Genomic DNA, 23,258 nt, shown 5'->3' with positions numbered 1-23,258 from the left:
AGGGAAGACGCTGCTGTGCCAGAGGCTGGATAAAATGAATGAGTGGAGGGCACACTGATGGAGAGGCCGGTTGTGGGTAGGTTGGTGAGGCAGACCCTGAAGGCGGGTGCCGGATCTCCCCAGGTGGGGTGGGGCCCCGGCTACCCCGGAGGGCGGGGCCTCCCGGTAGGGCCCCGCCCCCGCCCCGCCCTCCCTGCAGAGCCACCGCGGGGGAACCCAGTTTCCGAGGAACTTTTCGCGGGCGCCGGGCCGCCACCGGGGCCAGGACGGGACGTGAACGCGCGCAGCGGCGGCAGCGGGCCGGGGCCAGCGGACGCGGCGCTCCCAGCGAAAGTCCGTACGCGGCGGCGGGCCCGGCGGGCCGCCCGGAGGAGGCAACTGCGCCATGGACGAGCCGCCCTTCAGCGAAGCGGCCTTGGAGCAGGCGCTGGCCGAGCCGTGCGAGCTGGACGCGGCCCTGCTGACCGACATCGAAGGTACGTCAAGGGCCGGCTGGACTCCGCGCGAGGGTGGCACGCCGGCGGCGACCGGCGGCGACCGGCCTTTGTCTCCCGGGCCCGCTCGGGGCGCGGGCACCGGCTCCGTGCTGCGTGCGCGGGGGCTTCCCGGCGCCTCTGGGCAGTGCGCTGCGGGCCCCGGTGTCCAGACCGCGCCGAGCCTCCCTGCGCCAGCCCTGGCGTCTCGGGCCGCGCCTCGCCGGATCCCTTGGAGGCTCCCGGCCGGGCACGTGCGCCTCTGGGAGTCTGGGTCCCTGCGCGGCGCAGCCAGCGAGTTCTCAACCCAGTGGCGGTCGCCGCAAGCCTGGAGACCTGGGCGTCGCCGAGGCCCCGCCCCTGACCCAGCCCTGACGTCAGCGCGGGGTTACTCACGGTCATTCCCTCCGGCCCAAGAGTTCAGTTCGGCGCCGAGCTCCTGCGCATGCGCGCGGCACTTCCTCATGTCCCTCCTCCCTGTCCTTTTCCTTCCCGCCCCCGTCCGGGTCTCCTAGTCCTAGATGGGCATCGCTTGGGCAAACATTTATTGAGCAACTACTCCATACCAAGCCGAATCCTCGGCACTGGGGGTTCACACACCGACCTGGGCTTCTCGTTTTCTTGGAAGCACGGAAATCCTCAAGAAAACCCGTAGACGGATATTTAGTTGCGCGTTGGGGTGGAGCGAGGGTGGGGTGAGACCTCTTAGAGCCTACTTTAGAGCTGAGACTTGAGGGTCAGGCCCGGGACCTACGGGGAAGGATGTTTTCCCAGCCAAGAATGTTTTCCCAGCCACCGAGAGGCTGGGCGGAGCCGCGGCACGGGTTCACTCACATCTTTGAAAACATCTTATTTGCTAGACAAAGGAGGGGTTTGGGGACCCTGCAGCAGGTGTTGCCCCATTGTGTAGAGGGGGCCAACCACAGACCCCAGCAGACAGCCCTGGCTAAGCGGCTCTTGGTCGATGGGGGGACCTGAGGCCAAGAGGACAGGATTCAAACCTCCCACCGCATGGACAGACGTGCCCATGGAACCTGTGGCCACCTGGGGTTGGCAAAACAGACACATCTAAGTCACTCGCTCCTACTGCAGCCTTGATAGGATTGTGGGGATTTTCCAAAGCAGCCTTCCCCGTCACTGTGCCCTGGAGTGACGAGCCCCAAACCCCGGACCCTGAGGATATGCGAGCCTGACCCCACTCACAGTTCCACAAGGCCCAGGACCAGTAGTGCAGACTGAAAGGCACCATGACCAGGTGGTGAGGACCGGTACTTTGGGGTCAGGACTTGAATCTGGACACTACTCACATACTTTGCTGTCCTGCCCAAGCTCTCTAAACCTCTAAGCCTCAGTTTCCTACTCAGGATGTGAATGCTTCCCTTCCTGGGGGATTTGAGACAGTGAAATCAGGGCAGGTGTATCTCTGCCATGGGTCTGGCATAGACCTTTCTCACTGACTCATTTATAGAAACATATGTCCTGAGGCCCAAAGATCAGGCCCCTGCAGCCCTTGGGGTATGGGGGCAATTATGCACCTGCTCTAATCTGGGAGAGAAGGGGGTTGACTGGGGCCTCTTGCTGGGATGGACCTAGAGTTTGCCCACTGCAGCAGGAAATTTCTTGGTTTTTTTTTTTTTTTTTTTTTTTTAAGATTTTATTTATTTATCAGAGAGAGATAGGGGGAGAGAGCAAGCACAGGCAGACAGAATGGCAGGCAGAGGCAGAGGGAGAAGCAGGCTCCCTGCTGAGCAAGGAGCCCGATGTGGGACTCGATCCCAGGACGCTGGGATCATGACCTGAGCCGAAGGCGGCTGCTCAACCAACTGAGCCACCCAGGCGTCCCAATTTCTTGGTTTTTATTCAAACTTTCCGTTTTCCCCCTAATTGCACAGTGATTCTCTGCGTTGTAGAAAAATTAGAAACTGCAGGTGAGCAAAAAGAAGAAAATAAAATCTTCCTTAAACCGGTCATGCAGAGATAGACTCTGTTAATTATGTGGGGATTGTTTTCTGGGTTGTGTGTGTGTGTGTGTCTTTTTAAAAATTTTTTTGGAACGGCTGGATATTCGTGATCTGGTTCTTAAAAATACTACCATTGAGGTATATTTTACCTGCCCTAAGATTTACCCATTTTATTTTTATTTTATTTTTTAAAATTAATTAATTAATTTACTTGACAGAAATCACAAGTAGGCAGAGAGAGAGGAAGGGAAGCAGGCTCCCTGCTGAGCAGAGAGCCCGATGCGATGCGGGGCTCAATACCAGGACCTTGGGATCATGACCTGAGCTGAAGGCAGAAGCTTTAATCCACTGAGCCACCCAGGCGCCCCAGATTTACCCATTTTCAGTGTACAAGAAGTTGTTACATTGACCAAGCTGTTGGCCATCACCAGTTAGTTCTAGAACATTTTCATTGTCACAGTAAGATCCTTCCTGCCAAACTTACAGCTACTCCCATAGTCCACTCCCAGCTGGTCCACACCCGGCTCTAGGCAGCCGCTGAGCTATACTTTTAAAAATCAGAACAGGGTCCGTTGGCTCACAGCAGATTATAACCTGCTTGGTTCCATGTCAACAGTCAGACCACAACCAAGGTCCCTGGTTTATCCACCAAGTCCCCCATTGGTGAACATCCATGCTGTTTTGTTCTCATAAACTGTACTGCAATGGACCCCAGCCCCATCTGTGTGTGCGTGGGTCCTCCTTTAGTTCCATAAGCGGAGGCTCTGGGAGGGGAATTGATGCTCAGACTCCAGGCCTCCTTTTGAGGCTCTTACCTGCCCTTGGAGTGAGGCAGATTCAAGATCTAGAGAGAGTGACTTGGGGGTGGGAAGGCAGGGCCAGAAGGTCTCCAGGTCCCCTAGGAGGAAAGAGGATTGAGAGGTGGGCCAGGCAGGGCTCAAGCTCCTGGAAGGGTATAGATGGACTGCATCCTGGAGGCAGTGGGGAGTTTGGCGGGGATCGGAGCAGGCCAGTGCTATGCCTGAGTTATACGTGGGAAGCTTCCCCAGACAGCTGGGGTAGAGGACCACAACACAAACAGGAGCACTGAATGTATGTATCCCAGGCTCCTAGCTGACCAGTGAGTCCTCCTGACAACCCTAAGTGGGTAGACTTAAGATCTGCATCTTATAGTTGAGTGCCTTGAGGCGCACAGAGAGGTTGAGTGACTTGCCTGAGGTCACACAGCTAGAGCATTATAGGGCCAGGATTCAAACTTGGGCTGTGGACTCCTCTAAGAGTCAGGGTGGGGGCAGAAAGCAGTAAAATGGGGAACCCCGGGGTATGTGAGTGGCTCAGTCAGTTCAGCATTGACTTTTTTTTTTCTTTAAAGATTTTGTTTATGTATTTGAAAGAGAAAGAATGAGAGAGAGCGAACACGAGAGGAGGCAGGGTCAGAGGGAGACGAAGACTCCCTGCTTAGCAGGGAGCCCAATGTGGGACCTGATCCTGGGCTTCCAGGATCGTGACCTGAGTTGAAGGCAGTTACTTAACTCACTGAGCCACGTGGGTGCCCCTGAGCATACTGACTCTTGATTTTGGCTCCGGTTGTGATCTCAGGGTCGTGAGATGGAGCCCGGTGTCTGCTCTGCGGGGAGTCTGCGTCTCTCCCTTGCCCTCTGCCTCTCCCTGAAACTGCTCACCTGCACCCCTGCTCTCTCTCTCTCTCTCAAATAAGTCTTTAAAAAAAAAAAAAGTGATCAGGGAACCCAGGAGGCTGCTCCACGTGGGACTCTGCTGGGGGCCTGACAGTAGGTCATAAAGGGGTCAGAGGCCAAGCGGCCGCCTCCCCCTCCCAGCCCGGAGCATGGCCCTGGAGTCATGAGACTGAGGACTGTCACCCAGGAGCCGGCCAAGGTCCTTAGCCCCACCCAGCCCTGCTGCCTGCCTTTGCCAAGCCCTCTGTCATGTGAACGGGTTTTGGGGTGGAGCTGCCAGCAGGAGCCCTTAGCTCTGTGGGTGAAGGCGCTAACCTGGCTAGGGCCACCGTGACCTCTGGTTTGCATTGTCCCCTGGGGCCTCCTGTGGTTGCTCTGTGCTTTGGGGTCCCTGGTGGCTGCGGGTGGGCCAGGGGACAGGAGGGCAGTCCTGTGCCATGTTGGGGGTTATTAAGCACCTGCCTCTTTGCTGATTCATTGATTGGATTTTGCACATGCTTTTAGGTGCGGAAGAGGCACGCAGAGATGGGGTTCTGGCTGGGGGCTTTCCTGGCTACCAGGGGGGTGCTGGGCCCGACCGAGGAGTCGTCTTGGGGGCTCTGGTTTGTCTGAAGCCTTTGGTGGTGCTGTTTGTCTGTCCTCTGCCTGGATGCCTTCACCTTCGTTCTTTGTCATATACTGGGGGTCCTCCAGGCCAGGGTAGCCTTCCTAGACCTCAGTCCTCCCCCGTCCTGCCGTCCCTCCCAAGGTGCCTGGACAAACCACAGGAGGGCCTGCTCCTAGGGCTATTATCTGGGTCTAGGCCAGTCCCCGACCCCACGCCTCTCCCCATGGTATCTCATGCCCAGTTCTTTTGCCCAGTCCCACCAAGCTTGGACCCTTTTTAGAAAACATCCTGAGGGGTGCCTGGGTGGCTCAGTTGGTTAAGCGTCTGACTCTTGGTTCCAGTTCAGGACATGATCTCAGGGTTGTGAGATCGAGCCCCTCACGGGCCCAGCGTGGAGCCTGCTTAAGATTCTCTCTCTCCCTTTCCCTCTGCCTCTGCCCATGGACCCCATGCGCACTGCCACTCTCTCAAAAAAAGAAAGAAAGAAAGAAAGAAAAGAAAACACAGCTCAGGACTGCTTACCACTCAACTCCCAGCTCCAGGCATATAAGCCCTCAGTTCCCAAACAGCCATGGCTCCCCAGTGCCCCCAGGGCGATGTTCCCTTGTGTTGGCCCTGCCTTCCAGACCTGAAGAGTATGTGGGACCTGTCTCTTTGGGGAGTGGAGAAAAACACGCTGGGAGTGGGTTGAGGTGTCTGGGAGTTACCTCCTGCCCGATGGTCACCTCGCTGGACACAAACATCCTTGGTGACCTGGTCAGCCCCAGGCAGGGGTCACCGCCAGGCAGAGGCCTGGGATCTGGACTTCGCCTGCCAGCAGGGGCAGTTCAGATGGGACTGGCCGCGCGTGCCAGAGAAGTGTCTGTGCCATTGTCTTCTGCCCACCACATGTGTATGTGCATGTGCCCTTTGATCCCCAGACCCGACTAGGATGGCATATATGTGAGACCTATGTCCGCTGCAGCTCCACGGACAGGAGCAGGGAGAGCCTTAGAAATGGATTTGGGGCTCTTGGGAAAGAGGGTGCTTGAGGCTGGATCCAGGCGTGTGGGTCCCCTGCTGGGTTTGGGACTTGGTGGGAGCGGGGGCGGGGGGGGGTCCATCCCACCTGGCAGAGTTGGTGACCTTGGAAAGCCCACGCTGACCTGGGACCCTGCCCAAAGTCACCCCCTGCCCTCATATGACCCAGAAAGCCTTTTCCTCTCAGTCACATGCCAGGGCTACCCCTCCTAGGACTCTGGGGTTCCTGTTGGAGCTCAGGGGTCTTCGGATTCAACCCCTGTTGTGTGACCTTGAACAGGGGGCTTGACTTCTCTGAGCTTCGAGTTCTCATCAGTGTACTGGGAATAATAACAGAACCATCTTCTTGGAGTTGTGGGCCTCAGATGAGCTCATTTAGGTCAAAGGCTTAAGCAGCACGTAGTAGGCCCTCAACCAGTTTTCATCATTTAGAGCACTTACCTGGCACCTAATGGGTTTAGCTTAACAAATGTTGCCAGATTATCCAAGGATCCTGTGTTGGAAGTTTCTATAGGCTATGGTTTCAGGTTCTCAGCAGCCACCATTTGATTCTGGGTCTCTGCTTGGGAGACAAGGTGGGGCTGGTCAAGGTTAGTGGGGAGCAAGTGCCCTGTCCTTAGCTACCATCACAGATAGAGAAAGTGCGGGAGGCCTGTGTGGCTCTGTCAGTTAAGCATCTGCTTTTGGCTCGAGTCCTGATCCCAGGGTACTGGGGTTGAGTCCCACAATGGGCTCCTTGCTCAGCAGGGAGTCTGCTTCTCCCTCTCGCTCTGTCTCTGCTTATGTTTCCTCTCTCACTGTCTCCCTGTCTCCATCAAATAAATAAATAAAATCTTACTAAAAATGAATCTTTTAAAAAATAAATAAAGATAGAGAGAGTAGAGCTGAAAGGAAACTTCAAAATGCCTTTGTCATCTCCTCACCCAATGCACAGATGAGGACCAGAGGCCTTGAAACACCTGACTCACCATAACCCCCTAGGCTGCCCAGCCTATGTGGTTCAGGCCTGGTGATAACGGATGGGTGTGAAGGAGCTAGAGACCACTGAGAAGCAGCAGGAAGGCCAGACTCAGCAGGGATTGCTTCCCAGGCCAAAGAATCGAGCTGGCAGAGGAAGACAGAGCAAGCAGGTGTTTCTGAGACTCTGGTCATCCTTGATAGTTCACTGCACAAAACATCTCAAAGCAGGCAGCCTTGGAAATGCAAAATAAAACAACTTTGGGGTTCCAGTCACACAGCTTTCCGGGGCTAAGCAAAGCAACCAAAAGTAAATAAAAATTATAAAAACCAGTGCTGGTGATGCAATAAGGAAATGGGGACATGTTGCAGGGGAGGTTGTAAAGGGGTTTCTCTTTTCCAGAGAGTAGCCCAGCAACTCTAAAACAGCATGTTTGTTCCCTTTGAACCCATGTCTCCACTTCAGATTTAAAACAGGCTGCGGGGAAACAACCCCAAATGGGGAAATAGATAAAATTTATATAAAGAAATGTGCAGCAGTGCTATTTAGACTGGGAACAGTTGCTTAGCAGTAGGGCACTACTCCCAGATTGCCACTGTCTCCAGCCTCTGGGTTGGTTTTCAGCTGCCAGAATGATAAGTGTGTGCCCCAAGCCCACACCTAGGACAAGATGTCTGAGTTGGGGCTGACCAGCATCTTTTTAATGGCCCTCTTACAGGTCATGTCCAGGGTCGTTTGGTCTGGAGAAATGGGATCTCGTGTGTGGGGTGACACAGATGGGAGAATCTGAGAAGATAACACCAGAGCAGGTTTTGAAAGAGGAACAGGAGTTTGGTGGGTGGACAGAGGGTAGTGGGAAGGACAGTCCTGGCAGAAGGAACAGCTTGGGTGAGAGCCCGTGGCTGCAGACCAGCAGTGGGGTGGCAGCTGGCTGGCTCTCATCCCCTCTAGACTCAACCTTGTGCTGAGCGATGCTGGGGTCACTTGCTGGTTCAGGCCCCGGCCCTTTCTTGAGGGGCTCCCCGCCAAGGCCTGGCTGCTAACAGTGGTCAGGAAGGCCTCTGGGAAGGGGCAGTGCCCAAGCGGAGCCTCACTGTGCTTCGTGCTGCCTCCTCTCCCGATCCTGCACTCCACACACGCCTCCTGACCGGAGACAAGTGCTGCCAGCAGGTTGGGGCACAGCCAGGCTGGAGCTGGGGCTCCCTCCCATCTCTGGCAGGCTGGAGCTGATGAGTGTGGCTCTGGGGTTGGTGGACCCGGGTTGGAGTCCCAGATTCTCTACTTGGCAGTGGTGGGGGCCCTCGGACACACACGGCCTCTCTCTGAGCCTTAGAGTCCTTGCCCAGCTAGAGGGCCCGTGCCCAGGTACCCCTGGGGCTCCCGCCATGGGCCCATCCCATTCCGGGAAAAGCCAGCACACGCTCGCACCCCCAGGCAGGCCTGAGTGCACAAAGAGCAGTCTGTCCCTGTTGCATACACGACTAGCTGAGAACATGCAACCCTGCTGACCTGAGTCTGCGGGAGGATGGCGGAGGCACTGGGAGGAGCAGCAGGCTCCCTGGGATGCCGGCTGAGCGTCCCACCCCTGCCATGTGTCCTTCATGAAGCAGCTGGAGGTGGAATGCTCCAGAGGTCCCATAAGCCCTGTCCCATGCCCTCTCCTGTGCCGGTACTGCTGTATACCCTTCATTCTTCTTCACACTTGTGTGACCCTTCGCGATTTGCATTGCACCGGGCGGTTTGCAAACTTTCCTGCCCATTTCCTGGAGGGTTGGCATCCTTGTGACAGATAAGCTTGTGTTGGATTCCCAGCTCCTTGGCTGCCTCCCCGACCTCTATCCCCTCTTTGCTTCTTCTGTTCCAGTTGCACTGGCCTCCTTGCTGTCTCATCTTCCTCTCACCAAGCTTACTTCTACCTCAGGACCTTTGCACTTGCTGTTCCTTCTGTCCCGGACATTCTTCCTCCCTCCTGCCCACTCCTGTCATTTAGGCCCCTGCTCGGATGTTGCCTCCTCAGAGAGGTTCGCTGATCATCTCATCTGTAGTGGCCCCTCACATTCTTTTTAGAATCAGTTTCTCCGTGGTGCCCATCACCATCTGCCCTTACCTTCTTCCTCCATGTATGTGCAGACCGTTGGTCCCTGGAACATAAGCTCCATGAGGGAAGGTCTCTGTGCTATGTCCCTGTGCCCCAGTGCCTGGCAGAGACCTGACACACAGAGGACACTTAAAAGACAGTAGAGGGGCGTCCCGGTAGCCCAGTTGGTTAAATAGCTGACTTTTGATTTCAGCTCAGGTCACGATCTTAGGGTTGTGAGACAGAGCCCTGCGTCCAGCTCTGTGCTCTGTGCAGGGTCTGCTTAGGACGCTGTCTCCCTCTACCCCTCCCCCTCACGCTTTCTTTCTTTCTCTCTCTCTCAAATAAATAAATAAATCTTTAAAAAGTGGGGGGGGGGGAACGCAGTAGATACTGTCAGAGAAACAAATCTGGGCGTCATGGACCAGGTCAGGTGAGTAAGGTGGTGAGCTCCCTGTCCTGGGAAGCATGCAAGCAGAGCTTGTTTGCAGTTCAAAGCCTCATCCAGGCTGGATGGGCTAGAGGTTCCTGTGATGATCAGAGCTGGGCTCCTGCCAGTTTGTGGCGTTGGGTCCTCCCAAGATTCCCATCATGGCCTCACAGAATAAACAGGCCAGAGGATAAAAGGCTGCCCCATATCTGCCTTCCAAAGGAGGTTTGGAGGTAGAGCCGGGCGGGGGGGCGGGGGTGCTGCTCAGGTTTCCTGTTGGGCCCTGATAGAATCAGGGCACGACTGGAAAGGAGAGGATAAAGGAGGAATCCAGGCCTGGGGAGCAGTTGGGGTTGGAGGGAGTGTGAGGTGGGCCCCCTGAGGCCCACCGTTTATGCCCCCTCTTCTCTGTATTCCAGGAGGGTGTGCAGGAGCTGCACAGGCCTTCTGAGTCTCTCTCTGTGCTGGAAGCCCAGCACTCAGCTCGCTGGACAATGGCCCATGAGCTGGGGGACATGGCCAGTCTTTTGGGGCCCACTGTCCTGGCTCCCAGGGCTGGGAGTGGGCACCTCCTTGCTTCACCCCTGTGCCAGGCCAATTTACTCTCCATAAAGCAATCGCCATTAAATGTGTATGGAGTTCCGACTTGAACATTGCAAGTGTTGGGCAACTCACTACCTGCATTAACAGTTCTAGACCATTCTGGTTGCTGCAAAGAGACTAACCTTTATTGAGATCTTGCTGAATGCTGGGTACTTCATGCACTTGCTTTTTTTTGGAGAGAGAGAGAAAGCGAGCTTGCGCAAGCGGCGGGAGGGGCGGGGGCAGGAGCAGAGGGTGGAAGGAGAGAGAGAATCTTAAGCTGGCTCCACATCCAGTGTGGAGCCTGACACTGGACTCGATCTCACGACCCTGAGGTCATGGCTGGAGCCGAAATCAAGAGTTGGATGTTTAACCAACAGAGCCACCCAGACGCCCCCATACACTTGCTCTTTTATTATTTTTTTCTTTCATTTTTGTAGTTAATATGCCGTATTACATGAGTTTCGAGTGTACGATATAGTGATTCAGCATTTCTTGACATTACTCAGTGCTCATTGTGCTAAGTGTCCTCAGTCCTTGTCACCTGCTTCACCCATCCCCCACCCAACTCCCCTCTGGTCACCGAGTCAGTTTGTTCTCTAGAGTTAAGAGTCTGTTTTCTCAGTTTGTCTCTTTTTCATTGGTTTGGTTATTTAAATTCCATATACAAATGAAATATGGCACTTGTCTTTCTCTGACTTATTTCACTTTGCATGCTACTCTCTAGATGCACCCATGTTGTTGCAAATGACGAGACTTCATTTTTGATGGCTGAGTAATATTTCATTGTGTATGTGTGTACACACAACATCTTCATTCATTCATCATTGATGGACAACCTAGGCTGCTTCCATAATTTGGCTTTTGTAAATAATGCTTGCCCTTCTAGAACCCCAGTGCTGTTACCTCTGGGAGACGAGGGATGGAGGCTCAGAGAAGGGGAGTGATCTGCCTGGCATTACACGGCAAATGAGGCGCAGAGGGAAGGTTGGCCCCTGGGCTATGTGGGGGACGAGGTGGGCTGTGGGGCTTGGTCTTGAATTTCCAGCCCCTGTGTTAGCTCGGACACCCAGCTTCTTTGGGAATAGGCTGACAGATTCAACTCCAGGGAAGAGTGAGATGGGGGGTTAGGGAAAAGCTAACCCCTGCCTCCAGAAGCCTTTCCTGACTCCTGCTACCCTCAGGGGGACCTTGACCCTTCTCCCTGCCGCCTCCTCAGGATGGAAGGGGGGCAGAGCCCAAAGATGTGAGGAATGGAAAACAAAGGCGAGAAAATATGTTGAAAGGAAGAGTAGGGGCGCCTGGGTGGCTCAGTGGGTTAAGCTGCTGCCTTTGGCTCAGGTCATGATCTCGGTCCTGGGATCGGGTCCCGCATCAGGCTCTCTGCTCAGCAGGGAGTCTGCTTCCTCCTCTCTCTCTCTCTGCCTGCCTCTCTGCCTACTTGTGATCTCTCTCTGTCAAATAAATAAATAAAATCTTTAAAAAAAAAAAGAAAGAAAGAAAGGAAGAGTAGGATGAGACAGGAAGGGGGCGGGCAGGGCTTAACCCCTCAAGGCTGCCTCTGTCTCTGGCCTGAGAAGTCTCAGGCAAGTGTGTACTTGTCGGCCCTGCTGTATTCTGGGCTCCACAGCTGGGGAACGTGGTAAGGAAGAACAGAGCCATGAGGGTCTGCTCTTGAAACTCCGGCCTGGAATTCAGGCCTCGGTGTCTAACCTGTCTTCAGTTACCTGAGTGAGGTCAGAGCCTTTCCAACAGCAATGCTTTGTTTTGTGGTTTGGGGGATGTGGGAGAGTGTGAGCACCCACCAGCTGAGGAGAGAAGGAGGTGGAAGTGCTAGAGGAGAACTTCCTTATCCTTGGCGCCCCCTACAAAGCCATGGAAAGTTCTAGAAAGATTGGGAACTGGATGCGTGTGAAGGAGACGAAGCTCTGTTTCCTTGTTTAGGTTGGTGGAGAGGGAGAAAGATGGGGGCTGGAGTCCCTCCTGGCCCACACTGCTCAGTGGCGAAGCCCGCCTGCCCAGGATTCAGCACCCCCACCCCCCCCCCCCCCCCGCCGGGACCACAGGAGACTGGGAGCCAGAGGAGGGGCAGGTTGAAGGCTGGGGCAGGACTTGCTGCAGGTCTGTTTGGCCACGAAAGCTCAAGCTGACAGCCTAGGCTGTTGGCTATGCTTTGTTCATCTGTGTGTGAGTTGAACTTTGACCTACTCAGAAGGGGGGGCAGTCCTAGGTACCTCCTCAAACGACCCCCAGAGCCTGTCACCCTGGGACTGACACCCCTGGCTTCCTCACCTTGTGTCCCAGGGATTGGGTTGCCTCTTGGTCTCCCAGGTCTCTACAGTGAACAAGTGAGTCACACTTGACCCGGTGACTGCTGGGGGCAGGTTGTGAGACTTGGAAGTCTGGACAGACTTTACTGACCCCCTTCCCCCTATCCCAGACCCAGTTGTCTGCAAAAAGACAACTGTCCAAAGACAGAGGAATCAGGTTCAAGTATTAAGTGCATGTGTACTTTGGGATAAGGGTTTCCCTTCCTCACTCTGAGTCTCAGTTTCCCAGCAGTGACCTGTTATCAGGCGTCCATGTGGTGGAGGGTGGCCTCATGCTGGGGCTGCCCCAGGAAGGGGAGGTCCCTGCACCCACCACCAGACAGCCCTTGGCCTTAATTCAGCGCTTCGTGGTACTGAGCGCCTTACCCGTTTTCTCCTTTACTTTTCCCATTTGAGGCCAGGGAGATTTGATTATCTCGTTGTCTAGAGAAATAAACTGAGGCCTAGACTGGGGACCGGCACGGAATGCCAGAGATTTGGGAAGAATGTTGGGGCATCCTTTCCTCAGTCGTCCCGGCCCCGCGCCCACTCCGCCGCACTTCCAGGTGCTAACGGAGGTGGTTGGAGCTAGCGGCGTAGGTGGGCCGGTGACCGCCAGTAACCCCGGCGGATGTCGGCGCGGAGTGGATTAAGGGCCCGCGTCCGCCAGTAACCCCGGCCCCATTCAGCGCCGCGGGGTGAAACCCGAGCCCGAGCCGCCGTCGGGGGTGGGGCGGGGGCAGGGGCGGGGCCCTAGTGAGGCAGCGGCGCGGACGCTGATTGGCCGCGCGCGCTCACCCCATGCCCGGCCCGCGGCCCCGGGGGGCGGAGGCGGGGCGGGGCCGCCGGGGCGGAGGCGGGGCGCTCCGCGGGCTTTATAGCGCCGCCGAGTCCTGACAGGTGAAGTCGGCGCGGTGCGGAGACCGGCAGGCCAGCGGCCGGGACGCCCCGAAGGGGCGGCGGGCGCGGGCCGCGGAGCCATGGATTGCACGTTCGAAGGTATTTTTGGAGGAACCCCTCACCCCTTTATCACAGAGCCTCCACCTCCGCTGCGGGGTCACCATCCCCGGTTTCCTCAGAGGGGGACGTGTGTGTGCAGTGGCCGTGGAACTGCCGGCGTCCCAGCTGGAAGAACGGGTTCCTCAGGGGGCGGCTCCCGCTGGAGTTGATGGGCCACCCCCACCCGCAGTAGTTGCCCCCACCCCCCGCGTTTGGGGTGAGCATGGCTTTCCCGCGACCTCTGGCCACCGCCCCCCGCCCCCGGGGCAGCGGGGTGGGGGAAGAAGTGGGGAGGATCCCAGTTGTCCCCGCTCCCCAGAGCCAAATCCCGGACCCCAGTCCCGGATTCACTCAGCTTTTCTTTCAGGGCCTCAGTTTCCCCATCTGTCAGAGGGGCTCAGGAGGGCGGGGGTCAGGGGTGGGCGGCCCTGCCAGTGTAAGAACTGCAAGCCTTCAGGACCTGCCATGTTCCGGAGCGCCCATGAGGTGTTTCCTGTGGAGGGTCCGGGGACCGAGCCTGGCACCCCATCTCTGAGGCTGTTGGAGGCCAGAGGGCTGTCCCCTCCGGCAGGAACGGCCCTGCCTCTGCACCTGGCAGGAGGCAGGCAATCATGAGGTGAGGTCCGCTGTGGGCCAGCTTCCTGCTCTGCCAAGCCTCCCAGCAGCCCTGCCATGAAGGGCGTCGTCCTTTTTTGTTGTGCAGATGAGGAAACTGAGGCCCAGTGAGGAGACTTTTGCCCCAGGTTGCACATCAAGTGGGCAGTTGGGCAGGGCTCAGGCTGGGGATCTTGCAGGGCACTTTAACCCAGTGGGTGGCTGTCCCTAGTGGGTTAGAGGGCCCCAGGCCAACAGTCGGGCAGCTAGTTGCCCGCCAGCTGGGGGAGAGGCTGGAGCAGGGGCAGGGAGTGTGTCCCAGTCTGTATGAGGAGGCAGGAGTCAGGACAGCCAGCATTTGCTTTCATGGAGGGGAAACTGAAGCCCTGAATGGCCCAGTCCCTGGCTTGGCTGCAGGCACAGTCTGGGCCTGTGCCCAGAACCTGCAGGGACACACTGGTTGGCACACACGTGGCTGGCAGCTGGGTCAGCCCCAAGCCTTGGTCTGTTCTACGGAGGAATGGGTTGAGGTTGGCAGTTCTGAAGTCAGCCATTTGGGGCCCAAACCCCAGTTCTCAGCATAAGTGTGTGGCACTGACCTTGTCCAGCTCTTGTATGGGCTGCGGCGTACATGAGAAGCACCAGGCGTTGCTCCTGATGTCACAAGTGCCCAAGACGTGGCCGTGTGTCTGGGAGCATGGGTTCATATGGATGGCTTTCTATTTCTGCATCGCTGCCCCACACGTCCAGCTGTGTGGACCGGAGGCACGAAGTGTGTGAAGCCCGGTACAGGGGCCAGCTCCTGCCCTCCTGTCACTCACACAGCCTCTTCTCCTTCCTCCAGACATGCTGCAGCTCATCAACAACCAAGACAGCGACTTCCCTGGCCTGTTCGACCCACCCTATGCCGGCGGCGGGGCAGGGAGCACAGGCCCTGCCAGTCCTGATGCCAGCACCCCGGGCAGCTTGTCCCCATCTCCTGCCACAATGAGCTCCCCACTCGAAGGCTTCCTGGGGGGACCCAAGGCGACACCTCCACCCTTGTCCCCTCCCCAGCCTGCACCCACCTCCCTGAAGATGTACCCCTCTGGGCCTGCCTTCTCCCCGGGGCCTGGTATCAAGGAGGAGCCAGTGCCGCTGACTATCCTGCAGCCCCCAACCCCGCAGCCCCTGCCGGGGTCCCTCCTGCCCCAGAGCTTCCCGGCCCCAGCTCCAGCACAGTTCAGCTCTGCCCCTGTCTTGGGCTATCCCAGCCCCACGGGAGGCTTCTCTGCAGGTAAGGGGGGTGGTTTGGGGGGAAGGGGACCACAGGAGCACAGAGAGCAGGGTCTCCCGTGGCCTCAGTAGAGGAATTTGCAGGCTTTAGAAACGAGGCCTCAGCTGCCCATTACTAGCAGTACTTCTAGGGTGTTGTCCTTGTTGGGTGAAGACTTGCCTCCCACTCTGCTGCAGTGGCCCCCTCAGTGCCACCCTTCCAGGGACAAATGCTTGGCTGGAAAGCTAGCACACCCACATCAGAGCCGCAGGCAGGGGTTGTCCCCACAGGAAACTGAAGCCATGAGGGCGATGACTCATCCCGGGTTATAGGGTGATAGGGCCCCGAGGGGTGGGTTGAAAGTGGGTCAGGGCGGCCTGTGCCCGCAGCCCCAGCCTTTATCTCTGCAGGGACCCCTCCAGGGAGCACCCCGCAGCCGCTGCCTGGCCTGCCACTGGCTTCCCTGCCAGGGGTCCCGCCCGTCTCCTTGCACACCCAGGTCCAGAACGCGGCCCCCCAGCAGCTGTTGACGGCCACGGCCAACCCCACGGCAGCCCCTGGAACAACCACGGTGACCTCGCAGATCCAGCAGGTCCCGGTGAGGCAGTCTGGGCAGGCATCAGGGAGGGGGCAGCCCCCAGTCTCCGACTCAGCAGCTCTTGGCTGAGGCCGTTCCCTGTCCCAGGTCCTGCTGCAGCCACACTTCATCAAGGCAGACTCGCTGCTCCTGACGACCATGAAAACAGACATGGCAGCCACTGTGAAGGCGGCGGGTATCAGCTCCCTGGCCCCTGGCACAGCTGTGCAGACGGCGCCCTTGCAGGTGGGTGGTGTGGGCGGGGCAGGAGGCTGGGGCTCTGCACCTGAGCATGCCTGGCTGGTAACCTGCACCTGGCCCTTCAGACCCTGGTGAGCGGAGGAACCATCCTGGCGACAGTGCCACTGGTAGTGGATGCCGAAAAGCTGCCCATCAACCGGCTGGCGGCTGGTGGCAAGGCGCCGGGCTCTGCCCAGAGCCGTGGAGAGAAGCGCACGGCCCACAACGCCATTGAGAAGCGCTACCGTTCTTCCATCAACGACAAAATCGTCGAGCTCAAGGACCTGGTAGTGGGCACTGAGGCGAAGGTGTGGGCAGTGGCGTTCAGAGGCACACTCCGGGGCGACCCTGGGGAAGCAGGGGACTGGAAGAACCAAAAGGCTTGGGACTGAGCCTGGACCTGGGCTTCAGCCTGTTTGGGCCCATGATTCAGCTGAGCTTTATGGCGGGTCCCCAGCATGCCAGGGGTGCATCGGGGCCCTGGGGACATCACAGGGAACAGGCAGACAAAAATCCTGCTGTTCTGAGACTGATGTTCTAGGGGGAGAAAGAGACGATACACAGAGTAGAGAAGTAAGCATTAGAGCCTCCAGATGGGGAGAAGTGCTATGGAGGAAAACCACATGAGGAGAGGGACAATGAGGCTACATGTCTCAAGCACATCACAAAGGTGACATGACGGCAGCAAAGACCTGAGTGAGGGGAGGGAGTCAGCCAGACACTGTTGGATGCCCTTGACATAGGAATCCTCATGTCTGTCCTGGGCGATGGGTTTTACTAGGGGAAGAACATTCTACTTAGAGGGAATAGCAAGTGCAACGGTCCTGAGGCAGCGGTGTTGTGAAGTAGCCCCCCCTTGCTTAGGTGCCCACACGCGAGGCCTGACCGGCCCCCCTGTGCCATCTGCCTCCTACCCCACGCAGCTGAATAAGTCTGCCGTCTTGCGCAAGGCCATCGACTACATCCGCTTCCTACAACAGAGCAACCAGAAGCTCAAGCAAGAGAACCTGAGTCTCCGCTCTGCTGCCCACAAAAGCAGTGAGTCCTGGCCTCACCCTGCCCCCTGGCTCTGCACCCCACCCCCCCAACTCCCACTCCTGCCCCTTAAGCCCTAATCCTACAAGGGCCTCAGCCCATCCTTTGGTCCCAACTTGGCCAACTCCCATTTCCCCCTCTCCCCTGCCATAAGCTGATCTGGAGTGGGGTATCTAGCCTTCATCCCCAGCCCTGCTCCTTTCTGGCTTACAGAGTCTCTGAAGGATCTGGTCTCAGCCTGTGGCAGCGGAGGAAACACAGACGTGCCCATGGAGGGCATGAAGCCCGAGGTGGTAGACACACTGAGCCCGCCTCCCTCGGACGCTGGCTCGCCCTCTCAGAGCAGCCCCTTGTCCCTCGGAGGCAGGAGTAGTGGCAGTGGCGGCAGTGGAAGCGACTCGGAGCCCGACAGCCCAGTCTTTGAGGACAGCCAGGTTGGGCCCAGCCCTGTTCCCCACAGTCCTTCTCCCCTCGATATCTGAGCCCCAGGAAGCCCCAGGTCAGGAAAAGCCCCCTCACATAGCCCACCTCCCGTTTGACAGAAACACTGAGGCCTGCAGCCGTGTGGGTCCCACAGTAAGGCCTGGCGGAGGGCTGATCCCTCCTTCCCTGTAGCTGCCTCCGTGGGCCACTTCCGCTCTGCCCTCGCTGACCCGCCTACCCCTACCAGGTGAAGCCCGAGCAGCTGCTGTCCCCCCGCAGCCGGGGCATGCTGGACCGCTCCCGGCTGGCCCTGTGTGCACTCGTCTTCCTCTGCCTTTCCTGCAACCCCTTGGCCTCCCTGCTGGGAAACCGGGGTCTCCTTAGCTCCTCAGATGTCAGCAGCACCTACCATGGTCCTGGCCGCAACATGCTGGGTGCTGAAAGCGGAGGTAGGACAGGTCCCCAGCACGGGTCTCCTTGGCAGGGAGGGAGGATGGGGGACTCAGGGAGTGTAGCTGGGGATCTGGATTTCCAGGGTGCTGTGTCCCTGGCCCTTCTGTCTGCCCCTAGACGGCCCTGGCTGGGCCCCATGGCTGCTGCCCCCACTGGTCTGGCTGACCAATGGGCTGCTGGTGCTGGTCTTCCTGGCGCTTCTCTTTGTCTATGGAGAGCCAGTCACGCGGCCCCACTCGGACCCTGCTGTGCACTTCTGGAGGCATCGCAAGCAGGCTGACCTGGACCTGGCCCGGGTAAGGGCTCAGATCCCCGGGGGTGGGCTCAGGGGCTGGGTCAGGGCCAGGACCTGGGAAGCCCCTGGGAAGGTGCTGGGTGTCCCTTCTCTTCCCTTCCCTGCCCTGTCCTTCCTGCTCCTATCAACCCCTCAGACTCACGGTGATGGGGGGACACCAGGGTCATTGTGGAGAGCCCGAGGTGGAAGGATCTTCGGAGCAGGAGGGGTAGCGTGTGTTCAGATCCTCTGATCCCGCTTTTCTCACCTGGAAAACCCTCATCGCCAGGGGGACTTTGCCCAAGCTGCCCAGCAGTTGTGGCTGGCCCTGCGGGCCCTGGGCCGCCCGCTACCCACCTCCCACCTGGACCTGGCCTGCAGCCTGCTCTGGAGCCTTATCCGCCACCTGCTGCAGCGCCTCTGGGTGGGCCGCTGGCTGGCCGGCCGCGCTGGGGGCCTGCACAGGGACTGTGCCCTGCAGGCGGATGCCCGCGCCAGCGCCCGGGACGCCGCACTTGTCTACCACAAGCTGCACCAGCTGCACACCATGGGTATGCCAGGCAAAGGACTGGGCGGGAGGGGTTCCCGCCACCGCACCCCTGCCTCACGTCCTGCCTGTCTTCCAGGGAAGTACACGGGCGGGCACCTCGCTGCTGCCAACCTGGCCCTAAGCGCCCTGAACCTGGCAGAATGTGCAGGGGATACTGTGTCCGTGGCCACGCTGGCCGAGATCTATGTGGCCGCCGCGCTGAGGGTCAAGACCAGTCTCCCACGGGCCTTGCATTTTCTGACAGTGAGTGGGTGGGGGGCCAGTGCGGACCAGGCCGGGGGCTCCCTGGGCAAGGCGCTCATAGGAGGAGGCAGCTAGTTACTGGATGGGGTGGGGAGGACTCCAGGCCCAACCGGGCTCTTAGCCCTGAGGGTGGGTTCGAGTCCCTGGCTGGGTCCAGTGTGACAGCCTAGCTCCCCTCCCCCACAGCGCTTCTTCCTGAGTAGTGCCCGCCAGGCCTGCCTGGCACAGAGCGGCTCGGTGCCTCTTGCCATGCAGTGGCTGTGCCACCCCGTGGGCCACCGTTTCTTCGTGGACGGGGACTGGGCCGTGTGTAGCACCCCGAGGGAGAGCCTGTACAGCTTGGCCGGCAACCCAGGTGCTCTCTCCCCGCCATGCCCATCCCTATTGCCCTCCATCCTTTGTGGCCCATTCCCCTTCCTCATTTCTGCCCGGTCCCTAGTCCCTGCATCTCTGAATGTCCTTGCCCCAACTCTGCCCCCGCCACCCCGACCATTGTTGCTGTGGAGGCTACAGGGGGCGGGAAGGCTGGGTCTGTCTTGTTGGGGCTCTTCAGAAACGAAGAGGGAGACAGGAATTTGGGGGTGGGTAGTTGATCTGAAAGCTGATCCCAAGCAAGACCGGTGTTGAGTAAGGAGATGAGATGGAAGGAACAGAGCTGGTAGAGGTGGGTTATTAAGCAGATTATATTGTCTGCGGTAGGTTTATCCTATCCAAGGGCACCTCGGGACACTTATCTGCCCCACTGGCGTGCCCAGGAAAGAGCCGGTGGTTGGAGAGGTGAATGTGGAGAGGAGGGGTGGGGCCCTTCCTGCCCCGGGCCCGCTCACCCACCCACTCCTCCCCACAGTGGACCCATTGGCCCAGGTGACTCAGCTGTTCCGGGAGCATCTCCTGGAGCGAGCACTGAATTGTGTCGTTCAGCCCAGTCCCAGCCCTGGATCAGCTGATGGAGACAGGTGAGTGACCCTGAGCCTAGAGTCTGAGAGTGGCTATGTCCAGTGACATGGGTGGGGGGCCTGAGCCACACCTGCTGTGTGGCCTGAGGCACATCTCAGTTCCTCCCTGGGTCTGCTTCCCCAGAGGCTTGCCAGGAAGAGACAGAGCTGGGAGGTCAGGCTGTGCTCTGGTGGGAAGGCGGGAGGGCTGGGGCCTTCCCAGGACCCCTGCCCCACCCCCCCGTCCTGATAGCCGGGTCTCTCTCTTGCCACAGGGAGTTCTCCGATGCCCTGGGGTACCTCCAGCTGCTCAACAGCTGTTCTGATGCTGCTGGGGCTCCGGCCTGCAGCTTCTCCATCAGCTCCAGCATGGCCACTGCCACCGGTGAGCCCCCAGACTCCCCGGGACCCCCGCCTCGGGCCCAGCTCCGCACTGGCTCAGCCTCAGCTGCAGTGTGGCTCAGCTTCAGGGAGCCCCACCCCCCACCCTGCTCCCTGCAGGCACAGACCCCGTGGCCAAGTGGTGGGCCTCCCTGACAGCTGTGGTAACCCACTGGCTGCGACGCGATGAGGAGGCGGCCGAGCGGCTATACCCGGTGGTGGAGCACCTGCCCCGTGCCCTGCAGGAGTCTGAGTGAGTCCAGGCCGGATTCTCCCTGCCTACCACCCCCACCCCCAGCACAGTGCTGCCCCCCAGCCTTTACTCTGCGCAGCTGGGGTCTTGTGAAGCCAGAACCAGGACAGTGGGAGCTTACTGAGGGCCCGGGCGCTGTCTGACCATCGGTCCTCTGCCCCGGCCCCAACAGGAGACCCCTGCCCAGGGCAGCTCTGCACTCCTTCAAGGCTGCCCGGGCTGTGCTAGGCCGCGGGAAAGCAGAGTCTGGCCCAGCTAGCCTGGCCATCTGTGAGAAGGCCAGTGGATACCTGCAGGACAGCCTGGCCACCACCCCAGCTGGCAGCTCCATCGACAAGGTGAGGAGTGGTGCCAGGGGCCTGGCAGGTCTGGGCGGGGGTGGGGGTGTCAGCGCTTTTCCATCCCTGGCCATTCCCCCTTGCGCTGCAGAAGACGGGTTAGCCCTGCAGTACCGGCTGGGCTTGGGGGCCACAGTTTGCCTTGCTTTTCTGGCTGAGGCTTGAGTTCAGGGGAGAGTGGCTGTCCCCCTCTGGCCCCAGCCTCCCCACCCCCAGGAAGAGTGGGGTGAGGGGTCTGGCAGAGCCCTCCTTGGAGGCCGCTCCTGTGGCAGGTGGCAGGCGTGGGGGCCTGGAGAGGCGGGCGGCCCCGCGGTGCATTGCTGTTGCATTGCACGTGAGTGACGGGGGTGCAGTGCCTCGGCAGTGCAGCCCGGAGCCGGCCCCTGGCACCGCGGGCCCCCACCCGTCCCCTCCCACAGCCGGAGCCCCCCATGAGCCCTGCACTGCACCCCACCCCCATCCCAGGCCATGCAGCTGTTCCTGTGTGACTTGCTCCTGGTGGCACGAACTAGCCTGTGGCGGCGCCAGCAGCCGCCTGCTCCCACCCAGACCTCGCAGGGCCCGGGCGCTGGGGCCCAGGCCTCTGCCCTCGAACTGCGCGGCTTCCAACGGGACCTGAGTGGCCTGAGGCGTCTGGCACAAAGTTTCCGGCCTGCCATGCGGAGGGTGAGTGCCGCCGGGGCCCTTTCCCCTCAGGTGCGGGGAGAGTGGGGGCCAGCCTGAACCCCGACTCCCCTGGCCCTTTCCTGCCCAGGTGTTCTTGCACGAGGCCACGGCCCGGCTGATGGCGGGGGCCAGCCCCACGAGGACACACCAGCTCCTGGACCGCAGTCTGCGGAGGAGGGCAGGACCCTGTGGCAAAGGTGAGTGGGGTGCTTGCTGCCCTGGTAGAGGTCGGGTTTGGCCCCGCCCCGGGGTTGGGAAGGCCTGATGGACGCTGAGCACCCCTGTATGGAGAGGCAGAGACCGAGGAACTTCACGGTGGTTGCCAGAGGGCAGTAGTCTGAGAAATCCACTGGGAGCCACTGCTACCTGTGGGATAGGCGGCTGTGCCCGAGTGCCCTGTATGAGGCAGGTCCTGGGAAGGGGCTCTGAGGCTCCACTGGTGCCCCTGAGGTGGGCAGGGCTGGAGGGGCGGGGCCAGGTCCTGAGCCCTGACTCCCGTGTGCGCGCAGGCGCAGGGGCGGAGCTGGAACCGAGACCCACGCGGCGGGAGCACGCTGAGGCTCTGCTGCTGGCCTCCTGCTACTTGCCTCCCGGCTTCCTGTCGGCGCCAGGGCAGCGCGTGGGCATGCTGGCCGAGGCGGCGCGGACGCTCGAGAAGCTCGGCGATCGCCGCCTGCTGCACGACTGCCAGCAAATGCTCATGCGCCTGGGCGGCGGGACCACCGTCACCTCCAGCTAGATCCCTGTCGGCAGCCCCAGTGGGGCTTGTGTGCCGGGCCGGAGCCTCGACGGCCAAAGGCAGTGCTGGAGACCCCAGGTGTCCACGGTCCACCCATGTACTGCACTGTCTCCTGGGCGGATGGGAGGTACTCAGGGGCTTTTGCTGCCTCTTGACCTGGGAGGCCGGAGGGGGCGCGACCCTACCACCCCCACCCCCACCCCCACCCCCACCCTCACCCTCACCCCCACCCCCCACTGCAGCCCAACCCGATGGGCCACGGCCAGCGTGGTGCTGACCTCTGGTGGCCAATCGGGGGATTGCAGGGGCCGGGCCGGCCGCTGTGACCTTGCTGTGCAAAAGCCCCAGTGGCTTTTCCCTCTCCTGTCTCGCAGAGGAGTACATTTCACTGAGCTGAGGGGGGTCTACTTGGCTTTCCCAGCCAGCTAAGGGGGTTCTACTCCAAGGCGCCTCTCTCCCTTCTGGGGAGATATGTACATAGTGTAGATCAGGGCGCACCAGCCTCCTGGCCTCTGAGGCTCAAGTGTTACTTTGCTTTTTGCAAACTTTATTTTCATAGGTTGAGAAGTTTTGTACAGAGAATAAAAGATGAAATTATTTATAATCTGGGTTTTGTTCCTTTGGGGAGGAGGGTGTGTACTTTAGCTGATAGACTAGCCCAGCAGAGGGAGGGCCTTTGGGCCTCCCCATCTCTTCCCACCACAGCACCCAAGGCAAAGGATTCCTATACCCATCAGTCCCAAGGGACCAGAATTTCCGTTCGATGTGGGAGGCCTGTCGCTGTGACCTCCAGGTGACCTGGATTCCACCAGTTTATGGTCCACACGGTTGGGCTCTATCAACCCTTAATCCTGAAGGGCTGTTGTGGTCCGAGCTGTCCCTTTCCACCTCCCTGCTTCTACCCCTGAGTTCCCAGGGTGACATGAGAGGATGTCTCCATGACCTGAAGGATCTGTTGTGACAGGAGCCACAGCCTGGTATCCCCGTTTGTCGGGGCAGTTGGTCTCACCTCCCCCACCCTGTCTGGGCTCTCCCTCTCCCATGCTTGGGGAAGTCTTGGGTCCCCATCACAACCTGAGACCCTGGGGCTGCATGAGGTGTGGGTGGTTGGGTGGGTGTCCACGCAGCAGGGGCCTGTCTTGTTCCTGCCCAAAGGGTAACAATTAAAATCCTTTGGCTGCCCTTGCGC

The 23,258-nt window shown here is 59.3% G+C and overlaps 1 protein-coding gene across 3 annotated transcripts; it reads left to right on the top strand.

Moving 5' to 3' along the window:
- The first annotated feature begins 185 nt into the window (after positions 1–185).
- Positions 186–22,673, top strand: SREBF1 (sterol regulatory element binding transcription factor 1). Of its 3 annotated transcripts, none has more exons than XM_004776507.3 (19): positions 186–476; positions 14,552–14,983; positions 15,373–15,560; positions 15,648–15,785; positions 15,866–16,087; positions 16,703–16,817; positions 17,028–17,248; positions 17,485–17,686; positions 17,808–17,986; positions 18,254–18,515; positions 18,591–18,757; positions 18,944–19,112; positions 19,605–19,713; positions 19,968–20,077; positions 20,194–20,326; positions 20,499–20,664; positions 21,130–21,330; positions 21,419–21,527; positions 21,840–22,673. In XM_004776507.3, the coding sequence occupies exons 1-19, from the start codon at positions 386–388 to the stop codon at positions 22,067–22,069; spliced, it is 3,444 nt and encodes a 1,147-aa protein (XP_004776564.2). In that variant the 5' UTR covers positions 186–385; the 3' UTR covers positions 22,070–22,673. The 3 variants fall into 3 exon arrangements, with proteins under 3 accessions (XP_004776564.2, XP_044939586.1, XP_044939587.1); XM_045083651.1 differs by lacking the exon at positions 186–476 and adding an exon at positions 12,982–13,113; XM_045083652.1 differs by lacking the exon at positions 186–476 and having other exon boundaries at positions 14,852–14,983; positions 15,462–15,560.
- Positions 22,674–23,258: the final 585 nt, after the last annotated feature.

This window comes from Mustela putorius, unplaced genomic scaffold (assembly GCF_011764305.1).
Source record: "Mustela putorius furo isolate JIRA1106 unplaced genomic scaffold, ASM1176430v1.1 tig00000731_pilon_pilon_pilon, whole genome shotgun sequence".
NCBI lineage: Eukaryota > Metazoa > Chordata > Mammalia > Carnivora > Mustelidae > Mustela > Mustela putorius.
Note: the sequence above shows the minus strand (reverse complement) of the source record. Positions and strands in the feature narration are given on the sequence as shown.